At 45.4% G+C, this 25178-nt stretch overlaps 1 protein-coding gene across 1 annotated transcript in view; it reads left to right on the top strand.

Annotated features, from left to right (window-relative positions):
- Positions 1-25178, top strand: part of trappc9 (trafficking protein particle complex subunit 9) — a 203413-nt gene that overhangs the window by 122947 nt on the left and 55288 nt on the right. The window contains exon 19 of the mRNA XM_080532446.1: positions 18406-18559. Coding sequence (XP_080388572.1) covers positions 18406-18559 — 154 coding nt within the window. The remainder of the gene's footprint in view (positions 1-18405; positions 18560-25178) is intronic.

Genomic DNA, 25178 nt, shown 5'->3' with positions numbered 1-25178 from the left:
CACATAATTTGTATAGAAATAATTGAATTGGAAATCTTGCTTTTTTGTAAATATCAACATTATAACAGTCTCTTAAAACAATTATAATATTTCAATTACCCTTTAATCAGGATTCTTGTCTATATGGTTATGTTTGGAAGAATATTTTGGTTATAGAATATTTAGTTATTTTATTAGTGATAAACTGTCTAGAACAGTAAAGTAAACTGCCCACATTCAGTTCTCCAATATGCTTCTGTGCAACACTACTATTATTAGTGAGCACTACTATTATTAGTGAGCATAGCCACTAAATTGGTAATTTTGTTCAGCAAAGTTTCAGTTAGTCCCAATACCATGGATTGAATAAGTAGGATTTCACAAAATGTATTTTCTATGAAGTAGATATGCATATTTTCTCATAATCTACAGTATACCGTTTTTAAGTTTTTCCTATTTGATTGGATACCCCATCAAAGACATGCACAGGCGGCGATCAATGTATGCAACATTAGTCATTCAATGTTTTAGAGAACATACTGTAGCTTCCAGAATGTAAGGGGATTCTCCCCGACCAACACGTGTCTAGTTTTGCCTATTCCCTCTCTGTTGAGCCCTCTGATTTCCCTGCACCTCAGAATGGGACTTGACTCAAAGCCTATGGCAGGAGTGGATGAAACAGCCACTGGATTTAATTGACTACGAGTTGGCAAATAATTCAAACTGTGGTGTTCCACGTTCCATCCAGTCAAGTCCCGTTCTGGGAAAACAGAAGGCTCATCAGAGAGTCAACTGGCTGGTGGGTGAGATTAGATTGTCCTAACCTCCCAAGACTTGACAGTCCTTATGCAAACTTGTGGACTGAACAAAAGCCAAAGTTTATCTATTTATTTTATTTTAGTTTCATTTTTTGCTGACAAATGTTTTTGCCTAAGATGATCTTGATCATGGTAAGGAAAGCCAACGGCCACTGTGCTCCTGACTCCTCAGAGCCTGCAGTTGCTTTTGAGCTGTAGCTGACAGTCAGACAGACATGAGATGGGAGATTCCTTGAGGCATCCTTCTCTTTGTGTCAGCTGGATAAATAACACTGCACGGTGAATGTCCTTGTGCATCTCTTTGTGTGGGGATCTTTTTCAACTCTGCCTCTCGATATCCTTACAGGTTTCTTTGCACCATTCATCTAACAATGTTATTCCATGAATAGCCCGGAGGCTCGAGATTATATTTTTTTCTCTTGAGGTTTCCTTTGAGCTGTTTGCTGTGGTGGTCCGTTGCTGCTCCTGTTTTATAGAGTATAGTGCATACTTTCAAAAGCACAGACAATTCAACAGGTATTGGCCAATGACAAAGGAATGTGAGGTGTAAGTTTATTGACTGCCGAGAATATTGAACATATTATGTTCTCTATCAGTTGACTTGGTTCGACCCCTCTGTAGGGGACACACATTACTTTTGAACCATTAGTAGACGCTTTTATCCAAAGCGACTTACAATTAGAGATTACAGGGACAGACTCCCTGGAGTAACTTAGGGCTAAGTGCCTTACTCATGGTCACACTAGTGCATTATTGTGTAACTATTCGCTGAAAAGCCCAATTCAACCACCTGTACAGGCTGAGGATGCTTGTGAGCAGGTAGCCCCGCCTACTGCCCGGCCTATAAAGGTCGCTGCAAGTGGTCCCATTTTATCCCTTCCACTCTTCACTCACAGACTAGATAGATAGATAGATAGATATATAGGTAGATACTTTATTGATCCCAGAGTGGAAGTTCAGGGGGGTATTCCATCAACATTGCTAAAGGAAAATCCAGGCTTATTTTTGGTAAATCTTGCGAGACTTATCAAAAAGAATTCTGGAATTTCCTTTAGCAACGTTGATGGAATACCCCCCAGGAGTAACCGCAACTGAGACTACAACAACAACAAAATAAAGTGACAATTGAATGAATGCCTGACGTTTACTGTAGTGCGTTCCTGTGGCTATCTAGCTACTGAACTTTCCATTAAGAATCATATGATTCTCCCAGGGAGCTAGGTTGTCTCTCCCTGAACCCTGCGGTTTCAGCTCGACATCGTTGAAGAACTTGTTGAATTTGAAGAGGAGGAGGGCTAGGACTGAATCCTGGGGGACACCGTGGGTGACTGGCAGTGGAGGATGTACAGTTATTTATTGAGATGTATTGATGTCTGTCTGAGAGATAGGACTTGAACCAGGAGAGGGCGGTGCCGGTTATGCCAATGTGTTGGAGACGGGTGAGGAGGATGGAATGGTGAGGTGGCCAGAGTCAGCAGAGAGGAGTATGTAATTGGTGATTTTTAGTAGTGCTGTTTCGGTGCTGTGTTTGGAACGGAAGCCAGATTGGAATGGTTCATACAGGTTATTGGAGTCAAGGTGGGATTTGAGTTGGGCATCAACTTTCTTGAGGATTTTGGACAGGAAGGTGAGATTGGAAATGGGCCGGTAGTTGTTGGGGGTGTCAGGGTCGGGACCGGGTTTTTTAAGTATGGGGGTAATAGCAGCGAGATTGAGGGCAGGGGGGACAAGGCCGGTGGACAGGGAGGAGTTAATTATGTTTGTGATGAGTGGGGTGAGTGTGGGGAGACAGGCCTTGACTAGGGAGGAGGGAATGGGGTCCAAGGCGCAGGTTGAGTTCATGCTGGTGACTGTGGAGGATAGGACGGAATCAGTGATTGGACTGAAAGATGTAAGAGGATGACTTGGGGGTCGTGGGGGGTTGGAATGGGGGTCAGGGAGGGTGGTGGGAGAGTCAGCAGTCAACTGGTTGTGTATTGTGTCGATTTGGTTTGACAATGGTAGCAATGCATACATTGGATGGTACAGTATTGTAATGTCTGTACAGTAGCATTTCTATTTTTAGACCTGCAAGATTGCTATTCTGATATATTCTGTCTCATCATGTTCATCCGATGAACTCCCGGCAGGATAGCCCATTGTACCCTCCCTCTCTGCATCATCACCACAGCTGTGAGTCTCAGGGGGAAGGAGGGAGGGCGGTGGGGTGTCTCTGCATTACTGTATCACCCCCTGGGGATAGAGCAGGTCCCCATGGCACCCTACTGCGGAGCTGCTTGCCCTGAAAGTTATAGCTGAGAGATATTGTGTGTGTGTTTGTATGTGTGTGTATGTGTGTGTGTGTGTGTGTGTGCACGCTCGCACACAGGGCAAATCTGCCTCATTACCCCAAGCCTCTCTCAAACAAAGCTGGTTTCCATGGAGACCACATTTCCACTTCTCGCTACACCTTTTTAAGAAGGTAGAGCACATTCATGCAGTGTTCGGTCAGTAATCCTTTCCTTACCCATACGATAACATTATGACTGTTTCCCTTTCTCTGGATTCTGCTGTCCTTCTTTGCATATCAATGCAGTGCACTTTCTCGTCCTCCATTTGCTGTCACTGCGCTAAAGTGTGAAATGAACAACATCAGGGCTAATGAAAACATGTGAGCCACCTGCGTTTCTGCATCAGCTGAGGAGAGCAGGTCTGGTGCTCTGACAGAGATGAGACCCGACTCTCCGTGCACAATTCCTCTTCCTGGGATTCGGCTACACACATCTGTGATTTTATTTGTTTTAATTTGTAAACAGGGGACTATGGATTGGTCTCTGTCCATCGTCAACGCTTGTATGTCATACGCTTTATGTCAGTGCGTATGTCATACGCTTTATGTCAGTTTGTATGTCATACGCTTTATGTCAGTTTGTATGTCGCACATTTACATTTCAGACATTTAGCAGATGCCTTTATCCAAAGCGACTTACAACAAGTACATTTGTCTCAGTAATTGAATCATCTATACATCAGTCATTATAAGAAAAACAAATCTATGCTAGGACCAGGGGCCATTGTCAGTCACAAAGCCAGAAGGAAGAATTACTTTTTTCCCCCTTGATGTCTGTTTGTATGTCACACACTTTATCTCAGACACCACTGGGACAATGTTGACAACACTTGGGTGAATGATGCGTCTTGTCATGCAGATGCGGCATTTACAAAATTACACTGATTGGCCCAATTTTGATGAATCGTGGGTGTTGTGAAGGCCCACAGTTTAGTGCCAGTTTTAGTTTCCCCAAACCAGCCCTATTTTGCCCCAGTTATTTCTTTGTTATTTTCTATACTATTTCTGTACGTTTTATGAAGTGTATGTATTATTCTTGTAATGTTTATGCATATGTTTGATGACGTAGTATATCCGGGGTGTGTCCGTGACCCGGATGCTACGTTCGGTGGTGTATATATAAGAAACGGAAGTAGTCCGCGAGTCAGTGTGTGATGCGAAGCAGAACGAGAGAGAAGCAGAACGAGAGAGAGTAACGAGAAGCCGATCTAAGATGGCGGATTCAGCAGCCCGCACACCGTGCAGCAGCTGAAGACGCCAGGAAAGCGATTATTGAGTGTACCACTGTAGCCCGTTTAGTTGTGTTCCCGTTGGACCGCCTTGCCAGCAGCCGGCTGTTCAACGTTGGACCAAGCGAGACGCCAGCTGGACATAATCGTCGCCTCCACGAGCGGACTGCGACCAAACACTGACTCCAGCGGAGCTTCGACGCGGACCACCGGACCTGGGCCCTTCACCTCGTTGTGGACCACGAAGACGGCCCTTTCCCTCCGCGTTGCTACGTCACCCCCCCCTTTCGTCGGCGAACTTCATCGACGCACATGCCATCCAACCAGGCCTCAACGCGCACCACAGCCCTGGACTATAAGCCTGTTCAGGCCAGAGACTATGAGTGAGTGATTGAGTGTGTGTGTGGCCGGCGGGAGGGAATGTATATATATGGGGATGTATACAACCGTCATGTAAATAAATGTGTTGTTCATATGTGATACTGTTACCGTGTGTTAGTTGTTTGTAGGCTAATGCTAATGCTAATTACAAGGCTAATGCTAATGCTAATTCCATGCTAATGCTAATTCCATGCTAATGCTAATTCCGTGCTAATGCTAACGATAGTAACTGCTAGTCTAACGGTTTGCTGGCGCCCCCTGCCTGTATCCTCCTACACTGCCTATTTAGCTTTAGAGTTAGTTAGATAGCCAGCCCCTTCCTAAATTATACAGTCCTTTCAGCTACTCCCTGGCTACAATTGGTCCTTCGAGCCGGATAGGTAGTGTAGTGATAGCATGGCTGAGCGCAGCCAACCAGACCAGACAGTTACCCCCCCTTCTCCGCCCCCTGAGCCAGAGCCACGACCACAGAGAGTCCCGCGGTTGCCTCCGAGGTTACAGGAGTATGAGCTTGAGCTCGAAAGCTCACTGAGTGGTAGCGAGGAGCGCACTCCACGGGATACAGTGGTCGGAGAGGCCGAGGTGTCCGCCGGCGCGCGGGTGGCTAGCACTGAGACAGCCCTCAAAGAGCACCAGCCTGAGGATGAGATGGCAGAACCGCAGGGTTTTGCCGTGGAAACGGAAGAACAGGAAGGAGAGGCCCGGTCCGACAGCGCCTGCGGGCGGAAGAGGGAGGGCCTCAGCCTTAACGATCTGCCTCCCAGTACGGCGCGCTCGAGACCTAGCTCCTGCCGCTCAGTGGCTTCCTACCGGTCCAGGGCTTCCGTGGGCAGTTCTGCCTCTGGGGCGGATAGCCTGCACTCCAGAGGGAGTAGTGCCGCGCTGTCCGAATGTATGCGCCAACAGGCCGAGATGGCGTTAGAGCGGGAGCGCCAACAGGCCGAGACGGCGTTAGAGCGGGAACGACTCCAGTTCGAGCGTGAACGCCTCCAGCGCCAGGAGGCGCTAGAACGCGAACGCCTCCAGATGAACGGAGCGGAACGCGCGGCGGAGAGACAGCGCCAGGAGGCGCTAGAACGTGAACGCTTCCAGATGGAGCGCGACCGCCTCCAGACGGAGAGGCAGATGAACGGAGCGGAACGTGCGGCGGAGAGACAGCGCCAGGAGGCGTTAGAGAGGGAACGCATCCAGTACGAGCGCGAGCGCCTCCAGATGGAGGGGGCGGAACGCGCGGCGGAGAGGCAGATGGCGAGAGAGCAACTGCACGCAGAGAAGATGGAGGAAATGATGCAGACCATGTGCGACGTGTGCATCAGCAGAACTCCGTCGGCCCGTAGCTCCAGAGCATCATCCGCACGGCCCTCTCGAGTGCCATCTCCTGAACCCCCCGCCGATGGCTCCATGACCCCCGCCATGACTGTCCAACTACAGGCCCAGCTGACCACCTGGAAAGAAGAGGACCAGGGACCCGACCGCTACGCGGCCCAGAGGGAGCCAGCGTCGCTGCCCGGGAGGGGAGCCATTCCCCAAGAGCGTAGCACACCCCTAGGTCCTCCGGTGCACCAAAATGCATGCAGGCCGGACACCCAGACCGTCACTCCAGCCCCGATCATCCACTACAGGATGTTTCCCCAGGTGGAGGGACCCAAGTTCCCCTTCTTCAAGGACGAGGACAGGAGCCAGTATGTGGAGCTACGCATCTGCCTGGACACGCTCTTGGACGACTCCTGCTCAGAGTCCTACAAATATGCGATTCTCCTTCAGCATGTGAGGAACCCCAGAGCCCACAACATGGTACTGGCCCATGCCTCCGCACCGACACCTTACACCAGAGCGCTCGCTGACTTGGATGCCCGCTACGGTCGTCCCTGGAACCACGCCCTTGCTGAACTGCAAGCCCTCGAACAGCAGGCCCCCATCAAGGATGACCGGGCGCTGGATGACTTCGCGCTCCGCGTGCACACCTTGGTTGGAATGCTGAAGACGCAGGGCCCAGCTGGCGCCAGCGAGATCAACAGCACCTCCAACGTAGAGCGGCTGCTCCGCAAGATCCCACGCTTCCGGCAGGAGAGGTTCCGGCGACAGCAGCGCGTTCGTAACCCCGGGAAGTTGGGTCTGAGCATGGCTGCCTTCGCGGAGTTCTTACTGGAGGAAGTGCATGACACCAACGTAGACGCCATGGGTTACGCTGAGCCGAAGAAGGAGAGGGAGAAGGGAGACCGCTGGGACCGGCCGAGCTCGAACAGAGGACGCCCAGTGGGAGTGCTGCACACGGAGGAGGAGCCTCGGAGAGAGAGGAAAGCCCGACCTGAGGGAAAGGATTACTCTCAACCCCCTCAAAAGGGACGGAGAGGTCCACCGCCATGTCCGTACTGCCCCAGCGAGCACTGGTTCAATGAGTGCAGTGACTTCAACAACCTGAGTACCGAGGCCAAGCAGAGGTGGCTCGAGGAGCACAAGAGGTGCTGGAACTGTGGGCGCGACCATCTGGCGAAGAACTGCACCTTGAGGAGGAAGTGCAACCGCTGTGAGGAGGTCCACCTCCACATCCTACACGAGGTCTCCCTCGCCAGGTCCACGGAGGGCAACAGAAGCCCTAGGTCCGGTCGCGCACCGGAAGAGGAAACCCCTGTCTACTACCTAGACTCGCCACAGAGCAGCGGCTCCAAGGTTCTACTGAAGGTGGTGAAGGTCCGACTTCACCACAACAACGCTGTGTACGACACGTACGCCGTTCTAGACGACGGGTCGGAACGGACCATCCTTCTCCAGGGGGCAGTGCGCCAGTTGGGGCTCCAAGGGACTGCGGAGAAGCTGACTCTGCGCACGATACGTCGCGACCTTAAAGAGGTCACCGGGGCGAGAATCAACTTCTCTATCTCCCCGGCGGGGCGGCCGTCGGATAGACATCGGCTTCAGAATGTCTTCACCGCCGACCAGCTAGCGCTCTCCCGCTACGACTACCCCCTGGAGAGGTTACGCGCAAGATATCCCCACCTACGGCGAGTAGACCTACATCCGATAGAAGGAGCGGAGCCAACCCTTCTCATCGGCTCGGACAACGCTGAACTGATCGTGTCGCTCCGTCCTCCGCTGAGAGGACCACGAGGCTGCCCGATGGCTGTTAAGACTGCGCTTGGGTGGGCCCTCCAAGGCGCTACCAAGGGGAGAGATAGAGACGGGAGAGCTACGTCATCCCTCCATGTCCGAACCGAAGAAGCAAACCAACCAACCGGACCGCCTGGAGTGGAATCTATTGCTGCCAGTGCACCTGGAACAGTTAGTACCACAAATGGTTCACCACAGGATGACCAACCAAAGAAGAAGTCTCTGTGGACAGAGCATAAGTCTCTGGATGGGAAGCCTTACTACTACAACTCCCAGACTAAGGAGTCCCGGTGGTGGCGCTACCGTGCCATGGCGGCAACAGCTGTTGCCGAGGAACACCTGCAGGTGGCCATGCACCCTCACGTGGCCGAGGTCAGCATTGACGCACCCGTCAACTCCGTCGAGTACACGTCAGCCATGAAAGTCTCAGCCAGTATTGTAGACGCCTCCAAGGAGGAAAGGCCGGAGTTGGCGAAGAAAACGTACAAGTGGAACCCAAAAGAGGAGGCCAAGCAGGCCTTCAAAGAGCTTCTGAAGGAGAATGGTGGTTCATCCAACGCGTCATGGGAGCAAACCATGAGAATGATCATCAACGACCCACGCTACAGCGCCCTGCCCAAGCTGAGTGAGAAGAAGCAAGCGTTTAAGGCCTACCAGGCTAAGAAGGAGAAGGAACAAGCCAAGCAGCTCAGGAAGAGGAACTGGGAGGCGCTGAAGAGCATTCTGGACAACATGGCCAACGTCACCTACAGCACCACCTGGTCCGAGGCCCAGCAGTACCTGCTGGACAACCCCACCTTCGTTGAGTACGAGGAGCTGGAGAACATGGACAAGGAAGACGCTCTGATCTGCTTCGAGGAGCACATCCGCGCCCTGGAGAAGGAGGAGAAGCAGAAGACTCTGCTGAGGGAGAGAGACAACTTGTCCGAAGGTGCCGTGGTACTGGTGATCGACCAGTCCCTTCCACGCGCCGCCTGGCAGACAGGCAGAGTGACCAAGGTCCTGCCGGGTCCGGATGGAAGGGTGCGGACGGCCATCGTGGACGTTGGTGGTCGCACTTACACCCGACCTGTGGCACGCCTGATTGCGCTCCCTCAGATTACCAAGGACACTATCACCTCCTACCTCACGCTGCTAGAGCAGCCTAGCCAGTGTGCCTTCTTAGTTAACTGAAACCGAGGGTTTCATGGGGCGGCTGTTGTGAAGGCCCACAGTTTAGTGCCAGTTTTAGTTTCCCCAAACCAGCCCTATTTTGCCCCAGTTATTTCTTTGTTATTTTCTATACTATTTCTGTACGTTTTATGAAGTGTATGTATTATTCTTGTAATGTTTATGCATATGTTTGATGACGTAGTATATCCGGGGTGTGTCCGTGACCCGGATGCTACGTTCGGTGGTGTATATATAAGAAACGGAAGTAGTCCGCGAGTCAGTGTGTGATGCGAAGCAGAACGAGAGAGAAGCAGAACGAGAGAGAGTAACGAGAAGCCGATCTAAGATGGCGGATTCAGCAGCCCGCACACCGTGCAGCAGCTGAAGACGCCAGGAAAGCGATTATTGAGTGTACCACTGTAGCCCGTTTAGTTGTGTTCCCGTTGGACCGCCTTGCCAGCAGCCGGCTGTTCAACGTTGGACCAAGCGAGACGCCAGCTGGACATAATCGTCGCCTCCACGAGCGGACTGCGACCAAACACTGACTCCAGCGGAGCTTCGACGCGGACCACCGGACCTGGGCCCTTCACCTCGTTGTGGACCACGAAGACGGCCCTTTCCCTCCGCGTTGCTACGTCACCCCCCCCTTTCGTCGGCGAACTTCATCAACGCACATGCCATCCAACCAGGCCTCAACGCGCACCACAGCCCTGGACTATAAGCCTGTTCAGGCCAGAGACTATGAGTGAGTGATTGAGTGTGTGTGTGGCCGGCGGGAGGGAATGTATATATATGGGGATGTATACAACCGTCATGTAAATAAATGTGTTGTTCATATGTGATACTGTTACCGTGTGTTAGTTGTTTGTAGGCTAATGCTAATGCTAATTACAAGGCTAATGCTAATGCTAATTCCATGCTAATGCTAATTCCATGCTAATGCTAATTCCGTGCTAATGCTAACGATAGTAACTGCTAGTCTAACGGTTTGCTGGCGCCCCCTGCCTGTATCCTCCTACACTGCCTATTTAGCTTTAGAGTTAGTTAGATAGCCAGCCCCTTCCTAAATTATACAGTCCTTTCAGCTACTCCCTGGCTACAGTGGGTGAATAATGCGTCTTGCCATAGAGATCTGTTGTTAAGAGTTTCGATGTGACGCCGATTCATCTTGTGATGGTGCGGGTAAATTGATAGGTTGTTATCATTAAAAATGTCATAATAGGTTGCAAAGAGGGGAGTACAAACCTTTCAGAACAGACCTTTCAGTGAGCTGACTGTTTTCAAATAATACTATCAAATCCTCGAAAATGAATCAAATTCATTCAAGGCACTACAAGCACCGGTAACTTTTTAGCCTACCTCAGATCTGTGGACTGCCTTCAAATAAACGCAAATCGCAAATCACCAATTTACACAAGCAGGGGCGCTACATCATTAGCGGGGGACAACATGTTTACTGTACACTTTGGGTTTGACAATGACAGCCCCTCTCTTGGGGATAAGTGTGTTTACAGTAGGTGCAAGAACACCAAGATGTCTGCTCACTCACGTGTTTGCAGAGTGTGTTTCAATCACACATTTATAGAACTGTTGAAAAATCTACCACAGTCAACCAGTTCGAAATAACATCAGAGTGGGAGGAGTCTCTTAAGCCTCTCTCATCACTCAATCATGTGACTTGAGATACACACGCAACATACTGCATTCGCCTGCCTCTTATTCTAACCCCATTTACCCCCATATACTAGTTCACCCGGATGAGATGCATCATCTCATGGTTTATCTTCCAGCTCAATAGATAGCTTATGATTCAAACACATTTGCATATGCTTTTATACTGTACTGTTTGTTTTTGAGTAGAGATAAAACAAAAGCGACGTCATCTGTGTCCAATCAAAATCTGCAATGTCTTCTGCAGCATCTTAATCAATGTGTGACCAGACACAGGTGTTTGCTGTGGATATCCACACTGTAATTGCCTGTATAGATTTGTTTTTATAGCAGCTCATCAGCTAGTCTCATGTTGATGGAGCTGAGCTGCTGCTGCTGATGCTGCTGCTGCTGCTGGTAACCGAGGGTTACAGGGAGTCAGCAGTCTAAAAATAGCCTGTTGCTCTCGCCTGCCTCTGCACAAGCCGCCACGCATCTCCGCCCATGAGCTTCGGCACGTGAGCTATAAATAGCCCCACTTCGTGCACAAGCAGCCCCCCCCCCCACACACACACATACAAACCACTATGTTCGTCTTTTTCTCTCTCAGCTTAAATAACACAATCGCTGGCTGTTCAAGTAGGAGGAAAAATGTTTTGATAAAAGCACCATTTGCCTGATTTCTCTCCCTCTTCATTTTCTTTCTCCGTCTTTTCTCTTCTTGGTCGCTTTAGATTTAGAATTCTGCAGTGGTGTTTTAAAAATCGAGTCTAAGCATAGAGGTGGTTTGTAAATATAAACATGTGTGTGTCTAAAAGAGACACATGTTTTGCTGATGATATGATTATGATATGCATCTCTCTGAAAATTCCCAAAATATTTTTATGCCACACATAAAATGCCTTTGGTGTTGCTTTCCATGGGAATAGAGGTATTTCTATGTCCACTGCAATCAGATGATTCACATCCTTTCAATGGATGGTGGAAATGGACTCTAATGTGGTTTCATGTGCTTTTGGTCTGAGGCAACATAGCATTTAATTAGGTAGAGGTCATTTCACAGCGACAGCCTCGTCTGAGGGTGATATTATTACACCCATAAAATACGGAGTGCTGTTCGAGATGACTGCAGGCAACCAGTAATTAGCTCAAAAGCTGTATAGATTGCAGCTTTTCCTCAATTTCCAAGACCAATGTCTAATGTTAGTGCTCGTGTTTGGTTTTGTCTCCCATAGTGGCAATCTGGGATTGGTACATCCATTTTGGGACATTTAAATGAATTATATAATGATATAGCCGCTGATTAGGGATGCACCGAAAGTTCGGTCACCAAATGTATTCGGACGAAAATAGCAAAAAAAAACATTTGGTGTGAAAAGACCGAATGTTTACCGAATATGAAATGTTTTTTGGTTGACGCGATCAAACAGTGCAAGCAACCCATTCTGTTCTGTGAATGAGACAAGCATTGAGTGATGACTGCCTACTGCCAATCCGCTTGTTAAGTCGTGACGTGTTTCCGGGTCCAACGTTGGCTGAGGCGCTGTCTTCGAAATGCTGAAATAATAATAATAATAAATTATATTTATATAGCGCTTTTCCGAGGCTCAAATACCCTGACAATATGGAGAAAACGGGAAAGTATTGTGTTCCTTGTTGTATGAATAGATCCGAGTCTAAAAAACGATTAAACTGTCATTCTACCGCTGTAGTTCACAGGTATTCTGGTGCGGGGAATTTCTGGTTTCGACTCGGAAATGGCTAAACGTCACTTTTGACGTCAGACTTAACAAGCGGATTACAGCAAACATGTCTCTGAACGACAACGAGAGGGACATTCCGACATTGACTTCCGTTTTCGTTTTCGCGACTTCAAAATAAAAGCGCAAGCTCAGTGTTGTTGAAAATCAATGACACACTTGCTAGTCAACTAACACAGCTTGTTTTGTGAGCCTGCTAACAATGTAATGTAGCAATGGGGACTACTCACTGAATCCAATGCATTGCAGTATTTTGGCTTGACTAGCGAGTGTGTGATGTGATTTTCGGTAATGTTGAAATGTATTTCCGTTTTCAAAATAAAAGTCAGATCATTTTGATTGGTGACTGGTTCCCCCTTTCACCAGCCGCTGTCACAATTTTTACATCTTTCATGAAATTAGGAAATATTATGTAACATAAAGTATATACAATTTCATAATTGTGATAATTATCATGTTACATGAATAAGCATACAAGCATGAATAAAAAGCTAAATTTATTTAATTTATGCAATGGTACAAAAATTAGCTAAATAAATTAAAAACTGCCAGTATGCACCCGGTATTAGGTATTCGGCTAAGTGTTTCCTTAAGTTCGGTTTCGGCTTCGCAATAATTTTCATTTCGTGGCATCCCTACCACTGATTATTGAAGATTATAACTTATAAATGTTTTATGAACTTAGTTCAACTGTTCAGAACAGATCAGGAGACAAAATATAGGCTTATTTTATTCCATTGTTTTTAAACAATGTAACTCTAAACAAACACTGTACAGCTTTAAAACATGGTTAAAACTATCATTTTGATCTCATGGATGATCAGTCATTGCAACCATATCCCTGTCTATTCATTTGAGAGAGCTTAGATTTCTCCAGCCCCATCCCATAGCTACTTACCCAAAAACGTTGTTGTTGTTGTTGTTGTTGTTGTTTTGAATCCCAGATTGCCCCTTAAATAAACACATGTAGTTCAGATCAGAAGAAACAATTATATCTGTGGTTGGATTTATTTAAGCATTCTGTCAAATTTCCTTTGACACTGTTCTCTGTACTGGTCACAACAAAGTGTCTGCCTTATTTTTTCCACAGATGCTTGACAACAATGTATCAATCCATCTGTTCGCATGGGCATGAACGTGTGCTTGTATGTTTCTGTTTTTCTATACCCTCAATGATTCTGTTATTTGAATCAAGTCTGAGGGAATTCGCTGTACTCCCATCATGCATGGAGAGTAGGGTGAAGAGGGTGCGTCCTATCTCCCATCTCCTCTCCTCCGTCAGTCAGAGCACCAGAGAGGCCAGCCTGGCTGTTATCTCCTGGGGGGGTGGAGGGAGGTGAAATGGGCTGGGGATTAGGCCTGCAGACCCTCCACAGCAGCCTTGCTCCGTTATTAAAAGTTGGGTAGTAGACTAGATTAGCCTCCTGATAGGGCTTAATCCCTGGAAGACGCTACAATCAATTCAATGTGAGAAGAAGGCAGTGGTTGTGGAGCAGGGACACTGTTAACCATCTCCTATCCTGCTCTGCAACAGCTTTTCCCACTCTATTGTGTTACAAATGAGAAGGTATATTGTAGCTACAGCACAGGAGTCTTTATTGGTTTGGCAACGGCTCTATATTGTGCTACAGTAGTTATTTTACAGTAGGGATTTTGTTTTATTACTTTTTATCTAGAATCTATTGTGTTTACATAGTAATTTCCACTCGTCTTATCAAACTAGCATGGTTAATTAACACATTTCAAGCCACCTTATTGCCTTCACTGATGACATTACTGTGGCCATCGCAAACAAAGGTACTGTACTGGCTGTGTGGACTGGGACTGTTTTTGTAGTAGGCCATTACTAGTGAAAGATCTCTAAAACCACAGTGTTTTAATATTTAGGGACTATTGACGTCCTTAAAACAAAAACATGTCTGGCACAATGTGTCCTTTTGAAGATGGGACTTCAGTCAGTGACAAAGCCATTGCCACTAATCTTCAAAGGTGAACGTGTGTGTGGTGCAGGAAAAGCAGAAGCTTTCCATTTGTCTTTGTTCAGAGGTCTTAATTGTTGTCTTAATTTGTCCTCTCCTTTGTTGTGTAGGCCTGTGAAATGATAATTGCATTGTCTCTTAGGTTGTGTTTTTTTGTCATAAACCAATAAAAAAAGAGACTCCTTAAAGACTGACATTGGTCTCTGCCATTAGCTGGACATGCCGTATTACGGAATGTTTCTCAAGAATTTTTTTTTATATATATTTTTTTATATTTCTAATCAGCCCACCACTGACATGGTCCTGAAATGTCATTATTTTGCAGAGCCTCATAGATATCCTGATAGCAAACTTACATTCACTTCCTGGAATAGTCTTATTATAATGCATTTTTTACACAAAACACATCACTATGAGAGTCTTCCAGGAACTACATCTGAGCCCACGACTAGGTCCATGAGGTTTATGAAACCTCAAAAATATTGTCTTTTTGACATTGTCTTGGTTCAATAAACCATTTGTGTATTTGTACAGTAATTTACCATTTGGATGAAGATGAATGAATGAATGAATGAATGAATGGTCTTTATTGTCATTGCTACAGTACAGGTACCAAACAACGAAATTTAGGAGGGGTGGCTCCCCTGGTGTTAGGAAAGAAAAAAAAACACTTTTAAAAAAATCACAAGAAGGGAAGGAGCTGGTTTACATAAATAAAGGCTATGTACACTATCCACTGTACTATACTGTACAGATAGACGACTAGGGTTGTGATATTGCATAATAGTGTTATTGCACATTTATTTAAAGTGTCGCAGTTTGCAGGCTTGAAAAGTACATATTTGTGCCTCAGCACTACACCTGATTTTTTCAGTCCAGCAGCTGCCATCAATCCGTCCAGACTGTCCAGGGCCCAGAACCTAGGTCTTTGCTGTGTTCAGGGCCTGGACGGCCCTGTGGTAGAAGCTGTTCTTCAGTCTGTTTGTCCTTGCGGCCAAGGTCCTGAACCGCCTTTTCGAGGGCAGCCGGGTAAAGTGTTCGTACCCGGGGTGGGTTGGGTCCCTGGAGATCTTGGAGGCCTTCCTGAGACAGCGTGTGTTGTACAGCTCTTCTAGAGAGGGGAGGGGGGCGCCGGTGATCTTCTGTGCTGTTCTCACGACTCTCTGTAGCGCATTTCTCTCCGCGGTAGTGCAGCTGGAGAACCAGTTGCAGATGCCGTAGGTGAGGATGCTCTTCACTGCGCCGCGGTAGAAGGTCACCAGTATCTCCTGCTTGCTGTGTTCCTTCCTGAGGACTCTCAGGATGTATAGCCGCTGTTGTGCCTTCTTGATGGTGTCTTTTGTGTTGTCCTTCCAGGTCAAGATGTGTATTGATAGGGCACACACTGGGTCCGTGACTGTTGAAGGAGCCTCCAACGCCTCTCTACTGGATTCATATATCGTCACCTTCTTAAAATCCCTTTTGAGGAAAATTATGTTGTTGCCTTAATATCAAATTCTAGATTTGGTTCAGTTTATTCTGTTTTTAGCAACATTTTAAAATATGACTTAAGCCATTATTTGAAGGTAACGATATCGATCGAGTGTGCCACAAGTGGCAGCCTTTCTATAATACATTCATAAAGAAATCACTGCAGTTAGTATTTATGATTACTCTCATAGCAGTGAGTTTGGGTAAAGGAAGTGGAGGGTGTGACACACAAACAGCTTTTTATAGAAACCTCATCACCAGATTGCCTCTTATAGCCTGGTCATTTGCACTTAGTTGCCCCCATTGAAAGTCAATCGTACAATATCTTCTTACTTCAGAGCGATGGAACACTCCCGGTTTCCAGATCACCACTAAGGGAGATTTGAGTGTAAAGTGGACTGCTCCATTCCATTTGCCTGTGTGAGAAAGGATTCTGATGGTGTCTGACTCTCCGTTTTACACCTGGAGAGAAGTCTATTACTCTTGACAAAGCTAGTAAAAAAGAACTGGGCTATTTCTTTGCCCTCTTGAAGTGCAGGATTCCCAAGATGGTTAAAATAGGTCTGTGTTTACACTCCTGCAGAGAAGATGAGAAGGCCGATGCGCCACAATAGTTACAGCGTCAATTGCTCTGAAGGTGTCAGGTTGTAATAAAAATGTGGCCCTCTGGCGGACGGCTCTTAACCTTGTGGTTTGAGTGCTCTCCCCACAACTCTCTTATCACTCTCGCTCGGTTGTGGGAGTCAATTCTTCTTCAATGAAGCCATGTTATTTAATGTCACACCCATCACAGTTAACGACACACTGAGGTTTTAAAAGTCACTCCATCCATCCAGGATGTTAGATTAGAGTTTAAGACTAGGGTTTGAGACTAGGGGCCCCAACTAGGGGCTGAAAATAGACAAAAATGGGTCACAATGCAAAGATGAAGTCTGATTCTGCCCTATAAACAGGTGGAATTCAGATATCAAACACTAACTACAGAGTGAATGGAATAAATGGATAAGATGGTCATTTTTCTATGGAGGATTTCACTTCCTTTTGCCATGGTGCGACTGATCTGTTTGAGTAGGTCACACAAGCTCCACATAGCTGCAGGCCCATACTCTGAAAGGGCTTGATGGGTAAAATAGTTTTTCAGCGGTACCACCTTAGTCACTTCTCTGTCCACAGCAGGTCCAAACCTGCGACAGGGCTGGCTGGCTGGCTGGCTTCCGCTCCCACCTCTCAGTACGGACGTTCTTGTTGCATGCTGGGTGTGCCATCTTGCCATTGGTGTCCTCTTCTAATTGGCATTGGCAGACCAGCAGGAGTTTACTAAAACAGCGGAGATGTGTGAATCTGATTCCATCTCACACTATGCAGGGACTGCAGGCCTCACCTCTCCTCTCCTTTTTCACTCTCCTCCCTCTGTCTGTCTTCTTTCACTCGCTCCATTCTCAAACTGTGTTGTGAATGTACTGCTGCATCCAATTGATTCTTTTATCTTGGACTATGCAAGGCATGAATGTTGCCTGAGGTAATTAGTCCAGGATTTTGTTTGATTTTGATTAGTGAGTGAGTGAGGCACAGCATTCAAGCCCAGCCTTTGAATCCCGGATGTGACACTGTTGTTGTAACCTCAGGCAATTAACTCTCACTGGCTCCTGTTAATAAATAAAGGAGGGGAAAGTAGCAAAAACACACACCACAAGATGGGAGGCCTAAGGGTGTTTGCTTTAAATAGATACATAATTTATCAGTGGCCACAGGATGCTTGCCAAACCAAGTATTGATGGCATTAGTCAAAAGCAAGCAATATTTCACTGAAGAACTTTCCACAAACACAGTCTAAAATTATCCATCCCATTGATCTATTGTAGCACCTGATAGAAAGATGTTAATGCATGTGTCCATTCTAGACTAGTGTTGCTCGCCATCTGTGATGTCTTTTAACAATTCAGGCTAGAGGCTATACAATTCAGGCTGAAACTAAGCAGCCCTTAGTTTGTCCTATGGGCATCTAACTGTGGGAGGAGTATGGACACACATACTGTACTGGTGTTAAATCACACCACTTTGTTTGGTTTCATACAGTATTTTGAAAGGTGAACAAAATGAATGTTCAGTAAAGAGAGGTTGTGGGTGGGCATTCATCCTATCACCTTCTGGCTTTCTTATCTTTTTTTAGTACTCTCAGCATCTCTCAGAAAAGTTGTTTTCTATCACCTTTATCTGAAGATAATCAGGTTTTGAAAGGAGGCTGTTTACACTCTTTATCTGTTATTAAAATGTCAACCAAATATAATCGACTCTAAGAATCCCTGATCAAATAATTTGATCTGATCAAAATCTGCCCGTGTTGTTAATGTTTAGACCTCATTCACGTGTACTTTCCATGAAATATTCCTGTTTGTAGCGGGTAACTGCTTCGACAAAGCAAGACACCAGTCCCACAGTCCCCTGCGTTGAATACTTCTATTCTCTCAGCAGTGCTGCAGTCCACTGTAGTTCCAGAAGTACCTCTCGTGTGTGTGTTCTGTCTGACCTCCTGTCCCTTCTCCCCTATAGGATGGCGATCCAGGTGGACAAGTTTGACTTTGAGAGCCTTCCCCAGCCGGACCAGGAGGCCGTGCGCTTCACCAACGCCAAGCAGCTGGAGGAGGAGCGCCTCCATGCCCAAGGATGCCAGATTAACAGCAAGCTGGGCATCCGCTGGAGCATCATATCCTTTCACTGGCTCAATCTTGATGGAAAAAAACAGGCAGAACATACCAGTCGTATAGAATAGTTAACCAGCTATTGTTCCCAGCCATTACCCAGCCATTACCCACCCATTACCTGCCCATTACCTGCTTGCCAGCGAAAAGCGAAAAGCGAAAATTTTCTCTCGAGATGTTGATTTGACGTGTACCAACATTCAAATATGCATATCTTCCTCAAGTCGTTTTTATGATTTCAATGTATGACACATCATTTGAAAGTTTACAATCTGTTCTTTCATAATCTGTCAAAAACAGAAAAATGACTTTCCCCTACTTGTGGCCTTTTTCACCCGACCCTGTCACATATGTTCAGTGTGCACTTTTCAAAACAGTGGGGGTCTGGAGTTCTGTGTAGTCCATCAGGTATACTGTAGGCACCATAGCGTGGGCTGAATGTTGTTGTTGTTGTTGTGTTGGTGGTATTCAGATCACTAGGAGACAGCACCTGGATCCTGCATCTGGAGGCCCTCAGGTTAGGTTAGATGCTCGTTTCACTGCAGTGACGGATGGGAAAGCATATGGTGAAGTACTTGCAGCAAACTGTGTATACTATATATATGCATATATGAATATACTCATTTTTGTCTGGGTTCACCTGTTGATAGCACAAAGCACAGTATGATATGTCCTATTACAGGGGACTATGTGTACTGTACTTCATACAGGATGACCTCTGACCTCATCGATGTCATCGCGTCTGCCTCTGTGCTCTGACAATCCACTGGCTGTGTCACCTCCGACGGAGAGATCCTTTCTCCTCTCACCTTTCCAGACTTTGTTTTTGTCTTCTGTCCTGCAATTTGTATATCCCTCTGACTGACTTGCCGTTAGAGATAAGACATGTCAGTATGTCTGAATCCTAACCTCTGTGTCCACAACCCGGTTAAATAGATGTGAGTTCATGGAGTCGTAGAATGTGAGTTGTAGAACGTGTCATAGTATGGCCTTTCTAATCCCGCCAGCCCAATGTCAAATGTTCCACTCGGATGCTTGGTACATGTCATGGCAGCGCTGTCTGGGGAAATCGCTGAAGTCAGCTGGGTGGAAACTTCAATACCAAGTATAGATGTAAGACTCAATGATATGCAGGGAAGGTCTCCATCTCAAGCTCTTTGGTAATGAAGTGGCAATTACCAATGCACAGACTTTGTATTGTTTAGAATTATAATAATAATAATAATAATAATAATAATAATAATAATATAATAATAATAATAACTTTATTTATATAGCACTTTCCGTCAAAGTGCTTTACAAGTACAATAAGTAAAAAACAACACATTTTAGACTATATAAAAACAGCTATTTCAATTTTAAAAACACAATTTCGCACCACAAATATAATAGGTAAAAACAAAAATGTTAAACAAATTTAAAAACAACTATTTCAATTTAAAAACACACATAAATTACAACAGCACAAAGAACAGCCTATGACATGTAGACTAGGGCTGCACGATTTGGGGAAAAAATCGAATTGCGATTATTTGGACAGATATCGCGATTGCGATTAATTTGCGATTATTATTTTTTTAAATAGCAAAAAAAAAAAAAAAAAAAAAAAAAGGGGAGTTTTTGTTAAGTGTGTCCATATCTCCGGCTAGGAAGGTCGTATCAACGTGCAGTTTGTTTGTACGTCTTCAGGGGACTTAGAGGCTCCCTCCTCTAGCACCCCCACAGCCCGAGCTACGAGTGAAAGAACTAAACTTACATTGGGTTGCTTTAAAGTTGGGTTGCTTTAAAATCAAGCTTCAGATTAAAACATGTGATGGAGCATTACTAACCTGACTCAGGTGGTTTGTTTCACACAACCATCTAGGAAAGCTTAATTGGAAGCTGTTTGGAAAAGGGCAGGTACTTTCAAAAAATACTTGGCAGGTGATTGGATGAATCTGTCTATCACCTATTTTCAGAGAGCATTACCACATGATACCATCAAACTATTAACTGCTCTAATTCTAATGCAAGGATGAGAACTTAAAAGATATGAATTGTATATATGATAACCTCATCTCATCTAGACAGGTGGCTACTTTCTAAGATGATCCAGCTATTAAAATGATCATTTGGGGATACACTGTGACTATAACTGAAAGGACCACATCTAGATGACTCGGTCAACAGTCGAACTGATGAATGATAGAATGGTGGTCTCTGACTATGGAGCACAGACACACGTCACCTTGACTTAGGAATCTGTGACATACTTCAGCCCAAGGCTAGGCTAGGCTAACCTCTGCGTCTTTAAAGCCGGCTGGTATGAACGAATGGTATGAGGTTATGCATACAGGACACATTCATGTTTGACAACAGAACAGTTAACTTCCATGTATCCATAAGCCTGCTATACTATATAAACACCAACCCGCAGGTTGCTGAGACTGTCAACTCTGTGTCTGTACTTTAACGCCGGGTTAGCATGAGTAGCTAAGCTAAGCTACCGTCTCGAAGACTACAAGTTAGCTAAGCTAAGTTTAAGGCTGGACTAACAGCACCGACATGCACTTGGCTGGTACAGTTAGTATAGTGAAATTGTACACTTACCTGTCGCAATTATAACATACTAACGTTTATCATACGTCCAGTAAGCCATGTGGTGTCTAATTGTCTCCGTTACGTTAGCCCAAAGTCTCATAATAATTGGACTGACTGTCGTGACACAACCTATGCCTGCGTTCCTAAATTCGCTCTGAGAGCGCCGGGTTCAAAGTCATAAAGAGACCAAGTAATTTGATTGGACAAGAGGCATTCCATGAGTGCTGATCAAATTTCCAAAAGAGGTTTTAATCTCAATGTGACTTCCTGGTAAAATAAAGGTAAAAAAAAAAAAAAAAAAAAAAAAAAAAAAAAAAAAAAAATCGCAGGCAAATCGCAGGCTTTGCGATTAGCTAATCGCATCATTTCAAATCGCGATTTCGATTTAAAATCGATTAATCGTGCAGCCCTAATGTAGACAACACAAAACAGGTGGGTCTTTAGCTTATTTTTAAACACTTCCACTGATTCTGCCTGTCTGATATCAAGTGGAAGACGGTTCCAGAGAGTTGGTGCCCGGAAAGAGAACGCACGCTCACCGATTGTCTTTCTTCTAACCCTAGGAATAGTGAGCAGGGCAGAGCCTTGTGAGCGCAGAGCCCTTGAGGGCACATATGGGACGAGAAGGTCCTTTAAATAAGAAGGAGCGGTGCCATTTATAGCTTTGTAAGTTAGCAGGAGCAACTTGAAATCCGCTCTAACATGGACAGGGAGCCAATGAAGGGAGGCCAGCACTGGTGAAATATGGTCGTATTTCTTGGACCCAGTCAAAATGCGAGCTGCAGCATTTTGGACCATTTGTATGCCATGGAAGCTCTTTCTTGGCAATCCCGACAAAAGGACATTACAATAATCTAATCTGGATGTCACAAAAGAATGGATCAGAACCTCAGCATCTTCAAAAGAAAGGATTGATCTAATCTTGGCAATTCTTCTTGAATTGCCTGTCAAGTTGTTGGGGGAAGGTGTGCAATTAATTATTAATCTGGTCCCTGAGCTATTGAACTTTCCATCATATTTTCCATTTAATTTTTGCATTAACATTCCCATGATTATGTGCATTTGTTTTAGCATGTTGGTAGGAATGAAGGTTACAATTGTGCTCCTGCAGTAACTCTTGAGAGAGCTGCAGGTGACACAATACAGAATCGGGTTGTTTGATTATTTTATTGAATTTGGTTTAGTTATATATAAAGGTATGTGCTCTAATACAGAGAGTTCAGATAGTTAGGCTGCCTCTCTTGTACTGGAGGTGATAATGCTATCTCATACAGGATGTTAACATAACTCACCATTACAAAAGGTTAGTAAGGTTAGCTTTTATTTTAGTTAGTTTACACGCACCACAACACCCCTGAGGATTCTTAATAGGACTGGTTGTTAAAATCCCTAAATATTCAGCACAACAATTGAGTGGAGTTGGAGATGTCCTCTTGGGTGGAGTGGAATTTGGCAATGATCACGTGGTGCCACCAGTACGACACATCTTCAGTTGTGGTCCCCAACCTCATTGGGTGTTTCGGCCAGTTATCACAAGACACCTTCTGCCGAGGTTGGCCCACCACAGGCTGATCAGGCCTGGGTGTGTGTCGCACAGTGGCACCACGTGGTCATTTGGGTTTTAATTACATTTTCAGATGAATTACACCAAACACCATATTAGGGCTGGCCAGGAAGCTAGGATTGTGGCCACAGTTATGCAAACTAAATATCTTGGTCAATAGGTGCAATTTGTTCATAACTGGTATTATTAATGTCCAAGAAGTGATTAATAGGGTAGTGTAATGTTTCTACTCTGATGATGACAATCACCTCAAAATAGTTCCAGCCAAACAGACCTACTTCACAGCCAGCCGGCGAGGCAGAGGCCTGTTATAGCATCCCTTCAAGAAGAGGTTTTTCATGTCAAGTCTCATTCTCAGACACCTCCTCTCCCCCCTTCCCCATCGCCTCCAACTCCCAGCCCCTCTACCCCTCCACATGGCAAGGGCACAGACTCCTTACATGATCCAGGCCTGGAGAGGGATGTGGATGGATGTCAGAGGCGAGGGGGGAGTGTCCCCCAGCCATGTAATAATAATAGCTGAGATTTATATAGCGCCTTTCAAGAGACCCATGGAAGCTTTACATGTTGACAGAACGACAGTCAGTCAAACGCAGAACACAGAAACTAACGCCAACTAACTGTCCAGGGTAGGGGCATTGCAGATCACTGTACAGTGTGTGCCCCATCTTCAGAGCTCCATAATACGATGCCCTGTAGGAGCCTGTGTGAGGCGGGGACAGCTACGAATCACCACTCTCTTCTCCTCACTCCGAAGACTCATTGTGTCATACTGTATAGCAATAGCAACGTTTGGCATTAGTTGGTGGTGACACTTTCTCTGTATATGTACTGCAGTCCCTGGAACTGAGGAAAGGGAAATATTCAGCTGTAGGTGATATTTTTACAACACCTATTTTCACCCATTATTCAAACTGTCAGCTGGTGTAAATGATCTGGTTGTCCTTATCATAACATATTATCAGGGTAATTACTTTATGGCAGCAAGGTGTATTTGAGCACTGGGACATGAGCATCCATAGTCAACTCTCCAATTGGCTTAATGATCACTATGGAAAGGTTCAGCAGTTAGCCCCTCAATGTACTCTTTTGTACTCCCATCAGATTTGTACAGGCAAAAGAATGTGTCTGTGTTTGCGAGAAAATGTGGTTCCTGGCCAAGGAATCAGAGTGGCGTCACAGACAGGGATGTAGGAAGTCTATATCACAAGGGGGTGCTGCCTAGTTCCATTTTCATTGCACTTTAGCTCCTGGGTACTAGGCTGTATGCCTACCATTAGCTACTTCATGTGATGAGCCGAGCTAAAGTGGCACACTGCAGGCAACGAGACAAGACTCTGTACCACAGCACCTGTCCTCTTATTACCAGCCTTTTGAGTAAAAAACATCACCTGTAGGGTTTTTATGTCACCTGTAGTGGGTTTTTAGTCTGCACATGTTTTATTCAGCAGCATGTGTTTAAGACGGATGCCTGCGGGCGAGAACCTGCAGACCGGCGATATATAGTACTGTACAGTGTACATGTAGTCACGGTACTGTTGGAGTATCTCTGGTGCACATGCACCCAACACTCATATCCGTTTATATATTTCAATGGTGGTGTGGAGCTCTCCAGTACATAGTCAATTTGGGCTTTTCATTTGTGGATGAGAGGAGACAATTCCATTGTTGGCATTGTTCATTGGCCAAAATACTAATTAGTAATAATACTAAACATTTCTAGTTAGTCTTTATAGGTGCAATCCTAACTTGGGATCTGCACCTGTATCTCCAACACTGCATTGATGTCAATGGGAAAATGTGTGCAATAACTGGACTTATACACACAGATCTTGAGTTAGTCTATGCAATGAGAGTTAGACAATGATAGTCTATGCCAGCCAATGACACACACGTTCCCTCACTGTAAGATAGTTATTCGTTAATAGTATCCATGCTGCACTGCTAATGACCTTGTTGGTGTTTTAAATGGTATGTTTTCTGTGATTTGTAAGAAGATGTTACTGTAGTAACTTTAGAGCTTGTGAAACCTATTACATCATAATAATGATAATTGCCTGGAGTCAGAAAATGCATTTACTTTATTACTTTTTGGATAGTTACAATAAGACAATTTCACTTTTCAGAGATCTAATTACATCATCTCTAATGTGGTTTATAAATGGATATGATTTACCATTACCGTTGTTAATACATTGGAATAAATTACCTTTGACTTTACCTTGCTACAATACAACCAGATATGTTAGAATACTGAGATACCCATAATCTGCTTCTTCAATAGCAGCTCAATCAAAGAGGATAAAACCAAGAGGTGGGGATTTTTAAAAATGTTGCTTTAATGCTGCTATAGGCTAATGATTGTGTTATACAAGGAGACAAGGTTCTCAATAGAGGCCAAGGAAAGTGAATGAAAAATGAACAGCAAATGCTCCTCCAAGGGACTTCAGCAAAGAAACAGCTTGACAACAACCATATTT

The sequence above is a fragment of the Nansenia antarctica genome, assembly GCF_963989245.1.
Source record: "Nansenia antarctica genome assembly, chromosome: 5".
Taxonomy (NCBI): Eukaryota; Metazoa; Chordata; class Actinopteri; order Argentiniformes; family Microstomatidae; genus Nansenia; species Nansenia antarctica.
The sequence above is the reverse complement of the archived record's forward strand: the minus strand, read 5'-3'. Positions and strand labels throughout refer to the sequence as shown.